This window comes from Henckelia pumila, chromosome 2 (genome assembly GCF_033568475.1).
Source record: "Henckelia pumila isolate YLH828 chromosome 2, ASM3356847v2, whole genome shotgun sequence".
NCBI classification, from domain to species: Eukaryota; Viridiplantae; Streptophyta; class Magnoliopsida; order Lamiales; family Gesneriaceae; genus Henckelia; species Henckelia pumila.
In genome coordinates, this window is record NC_133121.1 from 131,274,941 (window position 1) to 131,292,794 (window position 17,854).

A 17,854-nucleotide genomic window follows, 5' to 3' on the forward strand; every position below is an offset into this window, starting at 1 on the left:
TAATTATTACACACATTGTCCATCTTTATTTTTTTATTTTATATTTGCTCGTGATTCTATTAATCATCTTGGTGTATATAGGTCAAACTATTGTTCAAGAAAATAGTACTACAGCCCACAAGGACATAGACGAGTTGGTAAGACCTGAGGTGACGTGGAAAGAGATTCACCAGCGTTGTAGGTTCGATCTTCATGTGGAGCATATTTAATGCTGAAATATTGTGGGGGTATGCTATGGGGGTTGGCCATGTTGTTCCCTCATTCAGGTCCTCGTCGCTCGTGCACATCCCTTGATTTAACCTTCGCATTAGCCAATGGATCTCTGACTCATGTGAAATGCGGTCCCCTTCATGGTCAACTCTTTTAGAAGAAAATAGTGCTACAACTGTTGAAACGTACGGTGGGCAGTGAGTGCTCTTTTCTTTTATTTTTTTAAAATCTTGTTTTTTTTTTAGTTCTCTTATATATCATTTAATTTTTGTTGCAGTAGGATTGACTGGATAAGGTGTAGGGGAGACCACGAATGAATGAAAGAGCGATTTGGCCACTTTTTAGAGAGGTTTGCACGTTAAATTGTTGATTTTGATGAATGAATGAAAGAGAGATTTGACCATTTTTTGGAGAGTCTTGCATGTCAAAACTCATTTATTAATATTCGATATGCAATATATGTACTTATTCAGGAGTATTCATGAGATGATGAATTTTATATTGATCCTTCATTTGAGTAGGAAAACTAATTAACTATTTGAAACCCATTATTATGTTATATTTGTTTTGAATTTCTACTATATATCTATTAAGCATATATATTTGTTTGCACATAAAAATTGGCAAATTTTTTGTGTTGCTGGCGTGCCTGACACGTTTGTGCCAAAAAAATAAAAATAAAAATAAAAATAAAAATAAAATTTAACTTCTAAAAACAAGCGAATTTAATCTCCGGTTTCATCGTCGCTTTCAATTCTACCGGTTAAATGCCGAACATAAGAAATAATGAAGAAAAATTCATTAATAGCAATTGAAACTTCAACATTACTACTAAAAATTTAAAAATGACAAGTGTTTGCCATAAAAAAAGATGTTGCTGGAAATCTCGAGAAACTACGAAATGATTGAAAATATGTACTGGAAATCTAGAAAAATTCAAGAACAATGATGAAATTTTGACAATGTGCAGAAATGCTGAAGAATTCGAGCTTTTGAGCCTGAAAATTGTTGGATTACTGGTTGTGTGTTGTGTTCTGAATGAAATGATCCATCTACACTTGCTCCATCGAAGAGGGTGTCCAACAAATATAACAACGTGAACGTAAACGAATAAAATGGTCTTTATATAAATACTAGCATTAAAAATACTAGTTATAATAAAAATGATTTATATAGACATATTTTTCTATTTCTAAAATAAAAAAAATTTCATTCATATAAATAAAGATATTGTATAAAATTAAATATGTTCAAATTTTATAAAATTATATTAATGGTTTATTTGCAATAAATTTAATATTATTTATCGATTTTTATAAATCAAATTGATAAGTAAAAATTATTTATATTGATTAATAAAATATTTTTTAAAAAATAGAATTATTTTAATTAAATATAAATGACACTCCACTATTAATTTTAAAAATTGAATTAAAAACCACAATTATGAATTAGAAAATTCAAAAATATCGAGAAAAAATTTACAAATATCAATAAATATCATGAAAAACAAATTTACAATGAATACACACCTCTTCAAAATTTAATTTGACCGTCTAATCTGCAGCAAATGCGAATGGTAAAAAAAAATTAAAAAAAATAAGAAAAAGAAAGAAAAATAAGAAAAGAAATAAATGAAATACTTGTCATTAACTAGAGAGGGGAAGTACAGCTCGAGTCTACATATGTCAATTAATTTAATTTTAATATTATACAAGAGAATGCAGAGTCAACATACAAATAATTTTTTTTAAAAAAAAATAACTAAATTTCAACTACATAATCTTAATTTTTTAAGAATAATGCTAGAGGTACAATATATATTGTGTACAGCGATATTTACAACAAATATATCGTGAGATTTTGCTATTATATCGTGATATTTTAGATTCAATTTATCATGAGATTTTGATAAATGAAATTTTTGTATTGAATTTTTTGTGTTGTACAAATTGGTGTATAAATTTGGTTGTACATGTAGCATTGCTCATTTTTTAATGTCATAATCTTTAATTTTAAATAAAGGATATTCTCCATTTCCATTACCCCATCAAGACTAATGTGACAAGGTAACAAAATGCTCAAGCTCATCAATTTCCTGCACGTAATACTGGACTCAACAGTGAAGGTGTGACGCCCGGGGCTGAAGAGGCAGGGAGTGATCGCCGGTGCCAAGAGGTTACACGGACAATGAGCGGCTCCTGGTAGGCTTCTAGGCGGAGGGAGACATGAATGAACCGATCCTGCCGGAATGAGAGGGATTCTGAGACTGTGTAGGTATGAGACTGCATAGTTGAGGAGAGCTTAAAAGATTTCATATGTACTACTCATATCAAGAAGGTGCATATTCTTTTCGGGTTCTCATCACATAAGAACTCCAAAGTTAAGCGTGCTTGACTTGGGGCAATTATAGGATGGGTGACCCCCTGGAAAGTTTCCCAGGGTGCGTGTGAGTGAGGACATAAGCACGCTGGAAAGACTCGTCTTGATACAGTGGGTCGTTACAAATGGTATCAGAGCCGACCTCTCTTAGTACGGTATGGTTCGGGGACGAACCAAGCGGAAGCTGGTGGGCATGTGACGCCCGGGGCTGAAGAGGCAGGGAGTGATCGTCGGTGCCAAGAGGTTGCACGGACAATGAGCGGCTCCTGGTAGGCTTCTAGGCGGAGGGAGACATGAATGAACCGATCCCGTGCCGAAATGAGAGGGGATTCTGAGACTGTGTAGGTATTGGACTACATAGTTGAGGAGGGCTTAAAAGATTTCATATGTACTGCTCATATCAAGAAGGTGCATCTTCTTTTCGGAAGCTCATCACATAAGAACTCCAAAGTTAAGCGTGCTTGACTTGGGGTAATTATAGGATGGGTGAACCCCTGGGAAGTTTCTCAGGGTGCGTGTGAGTGAGGACATAAGCACGCTGAAAAGACCCGTCTTGATACAAGGGAGCGTTTCAAATGGTATCGCAGGGAGTGATCGCCGGTGCCAAGAGGTTACACGGACAATGAGCGGCTCCTGGTAGGCTTCTAGGCGGAGGGAGACATGAATGAACCGATCCTGCCGGAATGAGAGGGATTCTGAGACTGTGTAGGTATGAGACTGCATAGTTGAGGAGAGCTTAAAAGATTTCATATGTACTATTCATATCAAGAAAGTGCATCTTCTTTTCGGGTTCTCATCACATAAGAACTCCAAAGTTAAGCGTGCTTGACTTGGGGCAATTATAGGATGGGTGATCCCTTGGGAAGTTTCCCAGGGTGCGTGTGAGTGAGGACATAAGCACGCTGGAAAGACTCGTCTTGATACAGTGGGTCGTTACAGAAGGTCTTTTCACCTCCAAGTTTCACAGCTATACTATCTGCAGTATCATGGAGCCCGTGCACAGTGGCTGTGATATATGCAAGTGACAGATAACCTGCATTCTCCAGAATTTTAACACGCTCCCTCATATCTCCAAGATACAACGCAACATGAAATTTGCTAATCACAAGCTTTGTATCAGCAATAACAATTGAGTGTTTGCTTAGTAAAGCAACAAAAGTCATATCTTGAGACCAAACGACATACCTAACTGCAGGAGTTTGAAGACCCCCAACAACATTCCTTCGTTGGAGATCAAATATGACAAACCTGTCCTCTGCTCTATAGAATAGATTTTCAGTGCCCGCGAAGAATATAGCATCAGTAGCAATTGGAAGAGCACACTTTTTTACTATACCATTTTTCAGGTTCTTGACCAAGACTTGATTGCTGCTCTTCTCAAGCACAGCAAACCTATTTTGGGTAACAAACATTGCTGACCCCCCAACACCTCTTTTTGCCTCTCGCATTGTATTGACTCCACCACAGCTAGCTGTCTTTCCGAATAACATAGAGCTCATATGATCTCCCATCCACATCTGACAAGACCAAGACAGCATTCCCAGTAGGACTGTAAGACAGAGTTCGAGGCCTTTGATTTAAAGTATGAGAACCAGGTCCCAGGATTGGCATCATTCGAACATCTTTATGAGTTGAATAGTCGAACAAACAGAGAAATCTATCCTTGAAAAAGATCACCAAAAGGCAGGGCGCACTCTCTCCAACTTGAAAACAATCATGCCATTAACATGACCAGCAGCCAAAAGACTTATCTCATGGTGTGCTGATAGGATCCCTAACTGGTCATGCTCCCTACTAAACGGATGCAGGAAAGTTCCTTTTGTTGCGTCCCAAACTCTGATACTCATGTCTTCAGAACTTGAAACAAATGATGTCCTGCCTTGCAGTTGCATGAAATAAAACATATGACACGTCATTCATGTGGCCTCTTAATGTGTCCACCTCCCTTCTCTCCACACCTTAGACCAAATAAATCACACATCAGCCCCTCAAGTCTGACACTTAATGACTTAGGCATTGTTTGGTTTGATGCATTATTAATATATGTATAACTTATCCCAATCAATTTTGCCTTATTTTTGTCATATTATTTATCTATTTATTAATTAATAATTTTACATCAATTAAATCAAATAAATTATAATCTATCTATCAAATCAAATAATGTATTAACTATTTTTTCTTATTTATTTTTAATTTACATTATATTACTTATCTATGGATTACTTACCCTATCACTCAAACCAAACGGTGCCTTATACAACTAAAGGAATCCATGATCATGAGATATGCTCAAAAGATAAAATGAATCTGATAGAAATAAATCACAATAGGCCTGTTATATGAAAATCCAGTGAAATCTAGATTCAGTACCCTGGTCATATTGGCAAGGAAAAAGAATCTAACTCTCTTTGATCAGAGAAACTACCAAATTCTTAAAATTTTAATCGATGGCAGCATTATGCCATCAAAACAGATAAAAGAGATGAGTTCAGGGTAAATATTCACATAGTTAATGTGCTAAAATGTAGCTGGCGATCATCCAAATACACAACCTAACAAATTTTGTACACAACATCACCAAGTCGGCCAATCTCTCGCTGCTCTATATGCTTTCTCATTAATTGATAACATGTAAATTGGAAATCCACCTTCCTTTTGCAGCTCCCTATGAAACTTCAGCAAACATATAATTTCATAAAACGACAATCCAAAAATGGCACATATCAGAAACCTTAGCACTAGATTATAGCAAAAAGGTTAGAAAAATGATAACGAAAAGTAGAAGATTTCGATATGTCAACCACTTTTTTATGCTACAGATGAACACAATGTCAAGCACTACATGAATGTCTACACTCTACACGAATATATATTTAGGCATCGTCATGTGTCATTCTAAAAGGTACTTCAAGGCTACAACAACCAAAGGGCAGTGGCCCATACCTTCCATTCTACCGATTTTAATTTGCCAGGCTTCTGCATAAACTACGACACGAAGAGTAGGATGGAAAGAAGCCCACTTAGCCCCTAGATAATAGCCTTCAAAACAACCTAAGAAAGGATGACCGGCCTTGCAAGAATTGTCTGTATCCATTTGAGACAGTTGTAGTATGACACCAACATCCCAAATACGAATAAAACGGCCTAAGGATGCTGAAACAAGCAAGTTTTCTTTGGGGTGGAACGATGCACACGCCACAGCATCCTTGTGCACATTCAACACATAAATGCAAGTTTGGGACTGCCAATCCCATATTCTAACTATCCGATCATCACTTGCAGTCTTGCACTAACAATCCAGTGATACTTGTGATGAAATTGAACTGTTAGGATATAATCAAAATGACCAAGAAGAGTAAACAGACACCTACGTAATCTGTAATTCCACACCTTGATCTTGAAATCATCACCTGAAAATCAATATTTTGGTATAAACAAGAATGATGCATCTCAATACAAGTGTAGAATAAACATTAAAAACAGAAGCCGATTTAAAAGCAACACAAAAACATTTTCAACATTATATTCTATAATCTTGATTGAAATTGAGTTCAATCACAGATCCCTGAAACCAAATGATCGATGAGATTACAACTTAATAACTTATTATATACTAAGGTAGTGTTTGCAACATCTAAAAATAAGTGATTATGGAGATTTGTTAAGAGAATCTTCATAATCACTTATTTTTAGAGGTTGCAAACACTAACTAACTTAGATAGATAAAAATTTATCAGAACGATATAAAATAAATTTTTTGTCAAACATCTAGTATATAAAAATATATTCAATTTTTCTTAATTCTATGTAAAAAGTAATGAATTTTTTTTTTGAGCCATATTGATTAACTCGGGTTGACCCAAACTCGATCTATTTTTTTGCGGATCAACCCAATTTAACCCGAAGTCGAAAAATACCAACCCCTACTCATACTTTTTCAGGTCGATTCGGGTTGGGTTGACGGGTGGAATCCTCTTTTAATCCCTACACAAGCGTGTCTAGTCTAGGCAAAGCATGGTAATTATAAGCAAATTAAGTTATAATTAACGAAAGTGAAATTAAAGAAGAAGTCCGAGGACCTTACATGACTTGAAAAGTTTTCTCCATAGGGTTAATTCGATCTTGGGTGCAAACCAATCATCACATCCCACGTTCATATATATAACCAATTTCATATAAACATCGTGCCACGGGTTTGAATCGATTATTTATTTATTTATTTATTTTTCGAGCAGTTGAATCAATTGTTCTGTTCTATATTTTCCTTTTTGCATTTTATTATTCCAATGTAAGCATATTTGATCTATGTTATACCAAGAGTAGTACCCGATATAGTACAAGATATTGAACTTTATAAAATTTGCTGATTTTTATTTTAAAGTATCGATAATACATTTACTAAATATGATATCACGATATTAACGAGAAAATTCGCATAACTTACTTAGGGAGTGTTTGCAATAGATTATGCTTTTGTAAAATTGATTAATTTATAAATTATAAAAAAGTTAAAAAAAATCAAAAGTTGAAAGTGTTTGAAAAAATATGTGAAAATCTAAAAATCAAAGTTGGGTAATGTTTGATAAATAAGTGATTAAAGTGATTTTAATAATGGCCTTTTTAGAATCACTTTTGGAGAATCATAATCAACACATGACTAGCTCTTGGGTTTCAAATAAGTTAAGCATAAGCTAACACATAATCTAGATTTAAGAAACACACAAAAATGATTTTTTTAAGCTAAAAGCCAACAATCACTTTTTTTTAGTGATTGCAAACTCTCTCTTAGTCGAAAACTAAAAAAATATCCAAATAAAGAAAATGACCTGTGATTTGATGTCTCACTTCCCTTATGACGGGAGACTTGTGACAAGGTTTGGTCAAAGATAACATAATTTTCTTCCATCTTTGAACCAAAAGCTCATGCGCATCCGATATGTTTGAAATTTCAGTGTTGATGTTCCCTTTTCGACAAAATTAGAAACTTCCGAGAAGATTGAACACCAAATTGGCCTTCATTTTCCTCGTATCCATCTCATCAATATCAAAACCCTCAGCCCTGTCGGCATCTTCATAATCCTTGTTGTGTCAACTATCTATCATCAAGGAGACCCTTAAAATTAACCATTGACAAAGGCCAATTTCCTGCACGTAATACTGGACTCGGGGGTATCAACAGTGAAGGTCTCTTCACCTTTGACAAATGCGAAATACTATCTCCAAGTTCCACAGCTATACGATCTGCAATACCATGGAGCCCGTGCACAGTGGCTGTGATATATGCAAGTGGCAGATGACCTGCATTCTCCAGAATCTTAACACGCTCCATGATATCTCCAACATACAAGGCAACATGAAATTTTTTCATCACATCATTCTTGACCTCAGCAATTCTCGGCATTTCTGATAATTTATGCAAATTACCAGTTATCAGGTAATGAAAGAAAGTCTCTCAAAGTTTTTGGTCTTCTGGTATGCAAATTCAACAATCCCAGCATTTCCTTGACGGAGTGCCTCCATTCCTAGTTTGTACCAGTGATTTTTTTCATCAATCATTTTTGCAGATTCCAAAGCATTCTCAATATTACCGCTTTCAAGGGCTAAGTTAAAGCGGGTACTTTCATCCTTCGCTAAATAAAGAGCGCTCTATGGGAAGCCCTTTTGCAGCATATAAGCAATTATGGCCTGTCCACATAGTTTTGAGTTTTTTGTCATATCTATCGCATGGTCAAATCTCTTTCCCAGTAAGGACAGCTTGAAACTATACTCAGTTGAATCAATAAAGATATGACGGTTTTCCCCCTCCCGATCCAAGCAAAATATTGAGTTCCCATATATTTTCGTGATATATACTGGATCATCCAATGTCTTGATAATTCCGCTGTCCCCATTTGGAAGGCAATACTTGATGTGTGTCAGTGTTGTATAGACGAAGATTCCATTCTCATCCCATGCTCCACTCTTGACATGCATGGTCTCGCGAAGAGTGCAGCGGGGCACCAGCTTTGTATCAGCAATAACAATGGAGTGTTTGCTCAATAAAGCAACAGAAGCCATATCTGGAGACCAAACCACATACCTAACTGCAGGAGGTTGAAGATCCCCAACAACACTCCCTCGTTGGAGATCAAATTTGACAACCCTGTCCTCTGCCCTACAGAATAGATATCCAGTGCCCGCGAAGAATATAGCATCAGTAGCAATTGGAAGGGCACTCCTTTTCACTATTTCATTTTTCAGGTTCTTGACCAAGACTTGATTGCTGCTCTTCTCAAGCACAGCAAACCTATTTCGGGTAACAAACACTGCTGAACCCCCAACACCTTTTTTTTGCCTCTTGCACTGTATTGCCTCCATCATAGCTGTTTTTCCGAACAACATATAGCTCATATGATCCCCCATCCACATCTGACAAAACCAAAACAGCATTCCCAGTAGGACTGTAAGACAGAGTTCGAGGCCTTTGATTTAATGTATGAGAACCAGGTTGGAGGATTGGTGTCAATCGAACATCTTTATTAGTTGAATAGTCGAACACACGGAGAAATCTTTCCTTGACAAAGATCACCGAATCACGGCTAACAGCAAAGGCAGGACGCTCTCTCTCCAACTTAAAAACAATCATGCCATTATCATGACCAGCAGCCAAAAAATTTATCTCAGGGTGTACTGATAGGATCCCGAACTGGTCATGCTCCCTACTAAACGTATGCAGGCAAGTTCCTTTTGTTGCATCCCAAACTCTGATACTCTTGTCTTCAGAACTTGAAACAATGATGTCCTGCCTTGCATGAAATAAAACACAGGACACGTCATCCGTGTGGCCACTTAATACGTCCACCTCCTTGCCCTCCACACGTTAGACCAAATAAATCACTTATTAGCCCCTCCATTCTGAAACTTAATGGCTCATGCAACTAAACTACTGAAGCAATCCATGATCATGAGATATGCTCAATGAGTAAAATAATTTGATAGAAGGAATTCACAATAGGTATGTTGATCAAGAAACTAAAAAATTCTTCAGGTTTTAATGGATGGCAGCATTCTGCCACCAACACAAATAAGAGCCCGTTTGCTTTCAGAAAGTTTTTTTAAAAAAATAAGTGATTTTTAAGTTGACTTTTTAAAGCATTTTTTTAAGTAAAAACTGAAATAATTTTGTGTTTGCATAAATAGATTGAAAGCACTTTTTTTAAGTTGAGTTATAAAAAAAACATTTGAAAAGCTATAAATATGAGTTTTAAAAAAAACACTTATTTTGGCTTAATTAAGAGATTTAAAAAGTACTTCAAATTTATCCAAACACATTTGAGATAATCAAAGCACTTTTTTTTTAAAAAAAAACACTTATTCTCTTTTGTCTACTGAAGCCAAACGCACTTTAAGCGAGAAAAATTCACATCGTTGATGTGTTATAATGTAGCTGACAATCATCCAAATACACAACCTAACCAAATTCAATACATATCATCACCAAATCCACCAATCTCTCGCTGCTCTATATGCTTTCTTTCTCATTAATTGATAACATGTAAATAGGAAATCCGCCTGCCTTTTGCCGCTCCCCATACGATCCAGATATGGCACATATCAAAAACCTTAGCACTAGCTTATAGCAAAAAGGCTAGAAAACGATAATGAAAAGTAGAAAATTTCGAGAGAGGTGTCAACCACTTTTTTATGCTACAGATGAACACAATGTCAAGCACTACATGTATGTCTACACTCTACACGAATGTATATGTATGCATCGGCATGTGTCATTCTAAAAGGTACTTATAAGACTACAACAATCAAAGTGCAGTAGCCCATACCTCTCATCCTACCGATTCCAATTCGGCAGCCTGCTGCATAAACGATGACACGAAGAGTAGGATGGAAAGAAGCCCACTTAGCCCCGGGATAACAGCCTAAAAAATAACCTTTGAAAGGATCACCAGCCTTCCAAGAGTTGTCTTTATCAAGTTGAGACAGTTGCAGTATGATACCCACATCCCAAACACGAACATAACGGTCTGAGGATGCTGAAAGAAGCAAGCCTTCTTTGGGATGGAAAGATGCACATGTCACAGCACCACGGTGCCCATTCCACACATAAATGCAAGTTCAGGACTGCCAATCCCATATTCTTACTGTCCGATCATCACTTGCACTGACAATCCAGTGATACTCGTGATGAAATTGAACTGTTCGTATATAATCAAGATGACCAAGAAGAGTAAACAGATACCTACGTAATCTGTAATTCCACACCTTGATCTTTAAATCGTCACCTGAAAAACCAATCTTTTGGTTTCAACAAGAATGATGCATCTCAATACAAGTGTTGAATAAAACATTCAAATCAGAAGCCATTTAAAAGCAACACATAAACATTTTTAACATTATACTTCTATAATATTGTTTGAAATTGAGTTCAACCACAGATCCCTGAAGCCAAATGATCAACGAGATAACAACTTAATAAAGAGAAAGATTATACACTAACTAAAATAGAAACGACACTAGGAATTAACATAGTGATGTTGATGAAATTTGGACCATCAAACTTTCTACCAAACTTATAAATGCATCACTCACTCCAAGGTAATTACAATTTTTCCAAACAACGGTTACATCAGTAAGGTGGCATCATATCTAAATTATAAGCAGACCTTTTGCCTCAGTTCGAACCAAGCTCCACTCCACCAATCAACATTTCCCAGCGATCATAAAATAGAAAAAGAATAAGCAGGCTTTTTATTAATATTTTGTAGAAAAACCCTCTTATGAGGCAAACTAAAATAAAAGCATAGACCACCATAGCAAAACCAAGAATCTTTTTTTTATATATCTAATTAAAATATATTCATCAGATAAGCGAGGAAAAATAAAATAGAGGCCAAGATAACTGTGCCACCTAAATTCACCACACACAAAAAATGCCAAAAACATATATATATCCCCAAAAATCCAATTGGGGAAAAAAAAGTGATCTTGCCCACCGGCCCCCGAATCAAAATGTCATCAGATCCAGAAGAAATTTAATTACATGAATCAATCATAAATCTTGTTGTAAATACAAATACAAAAGAAAATAACAAAAATATAAAAATATAGACCTCCAGATACAAATAGCGGGTGTGAATCATGAAAATGAACACCACGAACGGGTCCATGATGTTCGTGAAATCGATCGATGAGAGTGGCCCTGTAATAATCCCAGAGCTGGATGACTCCGCTGTCGAGACTGGCCAAGATCCATGGCCTCTTCCTGTGAAAACTCAAACCTCTCACACACTCACTCTTGGTCTCAAACTTAGTCAACATTCAGACTTCAAATTCAAACTCCACACAAACAATAAAAAGACAAACGACATCCGAATCTCCTAACTAATTGGGTTATATATTTTTGTTAAAAAACGAGTTCGGGTTTGGGATTTTGTTATAATCATTTTAGTGCAGGTCTTGATATTAGATTAAACTATAGATTTTTAAAGAGTTTAAAATAATGGTATTTAAAAAAAACAATAATTCAAGAGCAATTTACTATGGGATAAATATAAATAGTTGAAGAGTAACACCTCGGTTAGACGGTCTCATTTGTGAGACGAGTCAACTCTACCCATATTTATAATAATAAGTAATACTTTTGGTATAAAAATGTAATATTTTTTAATGAATAACTCATATAAGAAACTCGTCTAAAAAAAATGACCCTTGAGACCGTCTCATGAGTTTTTGTCATAATTGAATTAACATGTGATTCAGCTAACTATTGATTTTACGAAAAAGTGTGTAATGTTTGAAAAATATATTATTTTTATTTAAATAAAATGAACGCGTCCTTATTTTAAATGTTTGTTTTATATAAGTTAAGAACAAGTCTCTTGTTAATCACCAGTTTTATATTCGTGAGACGGGTCGATTCGACATATATTTACAATAAAAATTTAATAATTTTGACATAAAAAATATTTTTTTTTCACGGATCGAGTGCAATAAAAGACACGTCTAAAAAAAATGACACATGAGATTATATCATAACAGTTTTTGTGATAAGTTAATTTATCCCATGCATGTAAATGGAAAACCAAATGTCTTAAGTTCTTTTTGCTGCTGTGTTTAGAAAAAAAACTTAGGTAGTGTTTGAAAGAGCTTGTACGAAGCACTTCTCAGCTTTTTCTTGACAAAATTTTGATAAATTGTTAAGAAAAAGCCGATAAATACTTTTTAAAAGCTCTATCTACTAGACAATAATACGGCCTTTTAATTGTTTTCCTTATATAATATAGCATTTTTATTTATCTTAAATTACTTAAAACTATATTTTGTGAATGCCAAAAACAAAATCTAAGATTTAAAAAGTTTATCGTATCCTGAATTTGTTGGTGTTAGTGTAATTATTTTGATGTATATAATCAGTTTTTCCCTAAAAATATTTTAAGCACTAATGCTGATCAATTTCCACATTTTCTACAATATGGTATTCCTATTGATGACACACCACTTTTTCCATAGCATATATATTTTGATCAAATCACATTTGATACCAATAGGGAATATTTTGGAAAAATAAAATTTGTTTGACCATGAATTTGAAATCCATGCATCTCAAAGAAAAAGGGAAAGAGAACCAATTTCCATTTTATGAAATTATTTTATGCCTGCTTCAGTGCTTTGTCTAGTATAGCATATATAGTACAATATGCTTTAAAAAAAAAAAAAAATCAATAGAGAATCACGTGGTTTTTGAATGAGTCGCCCAAATGGAAACAAAGTCCAAAGAGAACAATTTGAATTTTTGGACTCCGTTGTAACAATAAAACCACAAAGCCCTCTCCCTCTCACAGTTAACCCGTGTTTCCCATATAATTTTCTTGACTCATATTCCTCCACAAACCAAGAAACTAAACCATGCCGGAATACACCGAAAAATCTCCCATCAAAACAATCGTGGTTTTAGTCCAGGAAAACAGGTCATTCGATCACATGCTAGGATGGATGAAAACCCTCAACCCCGAAATCAACGGCCTCACTGGCACCGAATCAAACCCTCTGTTGTCGTCTAGCTCTGATTCCAATTCAAATCGCGTATATTACAGCGATCAATCAGGATACGTGGAACCGGACCCCGGCCACTCATACGCGGCAACTTACGAGCAAATCTTTGGCGTCCCATGGACCGAAAGCTCGGCCGAATCCCACACCCTTCCTCCCACCATGGAAGGCTTTGCTCAACAAGCAGAAAGCGTACAGAAAGGATTGGCCAATGTGGTGATGAATGGGTTTAAGCCAGATTCCGTGCCGGTTTACAAAGAACTGGTGTCCCAATTCGCAGTCTGCGATCGATGGTTTTCGTCTATTCCTACGTTGACGCAACCCAACAGGCTCTATGTACATTCTGCTACATCTTATGGCGCTACTGAAAACGATAATAAAATGATGATCGAAGGGTATCCGCAGAAGACCATCTTTGAATCTGTTGAAGAAGGTGGCTATGATTTTGGGATTTATTATCAGTATCCTCCTTCCACTCTCTTCTACAGGTAATGATCGATCATATATGTTTTGGTCATTCTTTTTCAATTGGATGATGCCCTCTAACAAATCTAATCTGGTGATATAATTAATTAATATTATAAACTTTGATATTTTGGAGTTACATGGGCTGACACATTGATAATTAATTAATCACAAGCTAATTTCCACTAAAAATGAATAAAATATCGCGGTCTCTTATTTGATAGGTTTCAAGACAATTATTCTCATCTTATTTTACATGTATAATTCAACATAGTGAACAAAAATAACGTGTGATCATTGAATGGAACTTTTGAGCAATGATAAAAGATATAGCATCAATTAAATTAAAGCATGTAAATATGTGCGTATGCATAATGCATGTGACAATTGCCTTTCTTTTCATATTACAATATATAATGAAAATATAATTTCTTTATTCCGAATATCGTGATTATAATTAGTTTGCAATCTTAGAGGAAAGTGGTCTCTTTTTCCTCCACCTTAATTTCCTCGGAAGTTTAGGATCAAAAATTTAACATTTATGTTAATTTGAATATTTTTTGCACCTTCGTTTAAATGGAAAAAATTCAACCGTCACAATTGTTGTAAAATTTTTTTCGTTACATCGATAGTTATTCTTATTTGTTAAGTTTCTGTTGATGTAATAATTTCTTAAAACATATAAATTATCACACATGCTAAATTAGTTTGTTAGAGAGAATTTTTTTCATATTTAAATTGGTTTCCATTGGCTAGATCCATTATTATTTACTATTCAGAACCCGTCGTCTGCTTTTCAATGTGGCCAAGCTTTGTCGACTTATAAGAATTCAAATTCAAATTCAAAACCAAAAATTAAGTATAAATTTGTGTCATCATTACCAACGTAATTAATATGAAATGACGCCATTAATTGTACGTTATCTTCTCAAATAATTAATTAAAAAATGATTAGTTGAATCCTATCGTCTAGACGTCACGTCATTATGAAGCCCCACCAATATGTTTTTCTTATTCTAAAATTTCCATGTGTTCAAACTCCAAAGCCGCCTTCAATTATGAGTTTGTGACTTTTTTGGTAGCTCTAGTTTGACCATTTTCTTCGATGCCGACGTGCCGTGCTAGATATTTTATCTGAAAATGGATTTCAATTTTCAAATCACACCGATTTTGAATTTATTAAAAATTAATTGATTGTTTTTTTTAAGAATAAAAATTAATTGATTGTTGTACGTTGAAATTATACGAGTCAATTTTAAAATTTACTTTGATTCTGTCCATTTAAGTAAAAACAAATATGTTCTTGTTACTCAAAATCATGAATTTAATTTTAACCCCTCAGCATTATATTACCTACATCATTAATTCATTCATCCTCATCTTACTTGGCATCATGATTTTTAAATGTACTTGTATAGTTGTATTTCTATGTATTTCTCACCGACATTACCTCCATGATAGATTTAAGAGTTCTTGTTACTGTTTTTGTGTACGTAAAATCTAACTTACCGAAAAAGGTCACATGCACTACTAATATATATTATCAATAAACTAATATATATATATTTATAATCAACAGAAACCTGAGGAAGTTGAAGTACGTAAGAAAATTCCACCAATTCGATAGACATTTCAAGAAACACTGCAATGAGGGGAAGCTACCAAACTATGTCGTCGTCGAACAACGATATTTCGAGACCAAACTCTTGGCGGGAAACGATGATCACCCGTCCCACGACGTCTCGGAGGGGCAGCGATTCGTTAAGGAAGTGTACGAGGCATTGAGATCGAGTCCCCAGTGGAACGAAATATTATTCGTGATCGTATATGATGAACACGGTGGATTTTACGATCACGTGCCGACCCCTGTCTCCGGTGTTCCGAACCCAGATGGCATCGTTGGTCCCGAACCATACAAGTTCAAATTCGATCGACTTGGTGTCAGGGTTCCTTGTATCTTGATTTCTCCTTTGATTGAACCCGGAACAGGTAACCAATTAATTAATTAGATTTGTGTTCTGTCGATACTGTCACGTGTGCTACTTTCGACTGTTTTTTTTTTTTTCATCCGAGATGTTCATGTGAACATGATCTCGCTTGCAAAAAAAATTGAGCCTTTGGATTTCCATTCATAAAGTGTTCGAATGAGGTCAAACATCTCTGAGTGCAAAAATATTGAGCCATCAGATCTTCATTCGAGTACTAAGGGTAATGTCCGAATGGTGTAGCATCAACATATATATCCCAATATTTTTAGTACTTCTGACTTGAAATTAATGTATTGATCATGAAGAGTTTTAATGAAAATGCAGTGTTGCATGGGCCATCGGGACCTTATCCTACATCAGAATATGAGCACTCATCGATTCCAGCAACAGTCAAAAAGATTTTCGATCTGAAAGAGTTCTTAACGAAACGTGACGCTTGGGCTGGAACTTTCGAATGCGTGTTAAATAGGACGACCCCAAGAACAGACTGCCCTGGTAACAAAATTTTACTTTTTAAAATAACAAAACTTGTTGTGATTCTTGAACCAATATATATCGATCCTTTCAGTTACGCTACCCGAACCAGTGAAAATGAGGGAATCGGAACCAAACGAAGATGCAAATTTGAGTGAATTTCAAGAAGAGCTAGTTCAATTATGCGCAGTATTGAAGGGAGACCATAATGCAAAAGACATATTTCCTCACAAAATCGTGAAAGACATGAAAGTGGTGGAAGCAGTGGATTACATGGATGTCGCATTTCAGAAATTCTTGGATGATTGCGAGGATGCCGAGAAAAATGGAGCCGATGGATCCCATATCGTGTGCCTCCCTTCAGAACACGCCAAAAAACGTGTTCCCAAAACCTTCACGCAGAAGTTATTCTCGTGTTTAGTGTGTGACAACTAATTCATGAGATTCTCTTTGCATTTTCTACTTTTGCACGGGGAAGAATTCATTGGATTTTCGATTTCATGATGTGTTTTGTGTTGAGAGTCGTGAGATAAGTTGCTATTTGATTTCCTTGTATAAATTCAAACATTGTTTATCTTGTACTTGTACATCTTTTGTTTGAAATGCAATTTTGTTGTATCAAGTTAATTTGACATCTCCCATTTTGGTGGCTTCGGCTATGCTAATCCAGAGTAAAGCTTTCGCCAATTTATTTGCATGACACGTGTCCAATTATTTGCAGACTACTGCAGTTTGATTTGCAAATATTTTTTCCGTAGATATACGTACCGCATATTCAATGTACATAATAATGGGAAAGAAATCGGACTTTGGTGCATTTTCTTTCTCATGCACATATATATTATTATTTATTAGATTATACTACAGTCTACATGTATACATAAAACTATACATTGAATTTGCTTTTATATATATGATTATTTTTAATGTATTTTTAAAATAAAATAGATGAATAATTTTATAATTTCAAATGTTACGTGTAACCTCCGTTTACATGTAACATTTTAAATAGCAAAATTTTTTGTGAGATTGTCTCTTGAATTAATTTTTTGTAATATATCTTTTATTTTATCTTGTGATGTCTAAGAAAAAGTACTATATATTTTTTTAAAAATTTCAAAAATATTATTCTTCATTATACGTCGACTTGATCCAATTTACAAACATATAAAATACGTGCAAATACATTTAAGAACTTGTCACCTACTGCATTTAAATTACTTGATTGTAATTGTATTCTAGAAAAAAATTTCTTAAATTCCACCTACAATCTTATTTTTTTCGTCCAT

At 35.0% G+C, this 17,854-nt stretch overlaps 2 protein-coding genes and 1 pseudogene across 2 annotated transcripts; 1 reads left to right on the forward strand and 2 right to left on the reverse strand.

The window, feature by feature from the left end:
• Positions 1-1,766: 1,766 nt before the first annotated feature.
• On the reverse strand, positions 1,767-6,002 carry LOC140878423 (coatomer subunit alpha-3-like). Its single transcript, XM_073282023.1, has 6 exons — positions 5,967-6,002; positions 5,539-5,884; positions 5,244-5,333; positions 4,287-4,471; positions 3,545-4,109; positions 1,767-1,771 (listed from the first exon to the last, which is right to left on the reverse strand). Exons 1-6 carry the CDS (start codon positions 6,000-6,002, stop codon positions 1,767-1,769), a joined length of 1,227 nt encoding a protein of 408 aa, XP_073138124.1.
• Positions 6,003-7,228: 1,226 nt separating this feature from the next.
• LOC140878424 (coatomer subunit alpha-1-like) lies at positions 7,229-12,002 on the reverse strand (annotated as a pseudogene).
• A 1,411-nt stretch (positions 12,003-13,413) lies between these two features.
• Positions 13,414-17,187, forward strand: LOC140879884 (non-specific phospholipase C3-like). Its single transcript, XM_073283838.1, has 4 exons — positions 13,414-14,126; positions 15,683-16,092; positions 16,416-16,586; positions 16,660-17,187. Exons 1-4 carry the CDS (start codon positions 13,495-13,497, stop codon positions 16,998-17,000), a joined length of 1,554 nt encoding a protein of 517 aa, XP_073139939.1. The 5' UTR covers positions 13,414-13,494; the 3' UTR covers positions 17,001-17,187.
• The last annotated feature ends 667 nt before the right edge of the window (positions 17,188-17,854 follow it).

Bases quoted from the DNA above. Each gene is read 5' to 3' on its own strand.
- LOC140878423 (XM_073282023.1), bottom strand. From the start codon at position 6,002: ATGATTTCAAGATCAAGGTGTGGAATTACAGATTAC. The intron at 5,885-5,966 runs GTAGGTGTCTGT...CTGGATTGTTAG, and splicing joins GGTGTGGAATTACAGATTAC to TGCAAGACTGCAAGTGATGA. The intron at 4,472-5,243 runs GTGGATTTCCAA...TGCAACTGCAAG, and splicing joins TAGGGAGCTGCAAAAGGAAG to GCAGGACATCATTTGTTTCA.
- LOC140879884 (XM_073283838.1), top strand. From the start codon at position 13,495: ATGCCGGAATACACCGAAAAATCTCCCATCAAAACAATCGTGGTTTTA. The intron at 16,093-16,415 runs GTAACCAATTAA...ATGAAAATGCAG, and splicing joins TTTGATTGAACCCGGAACAG to TGTTGCATGGGCCATCGGGA. The intron at 16,587-16,659 runs GTAACAAAATTT...CGATCCTTTCAG, and splicing joins CCCAAGAACAGACTGCCCTG to TTACGCTACCCGAACCAGTG.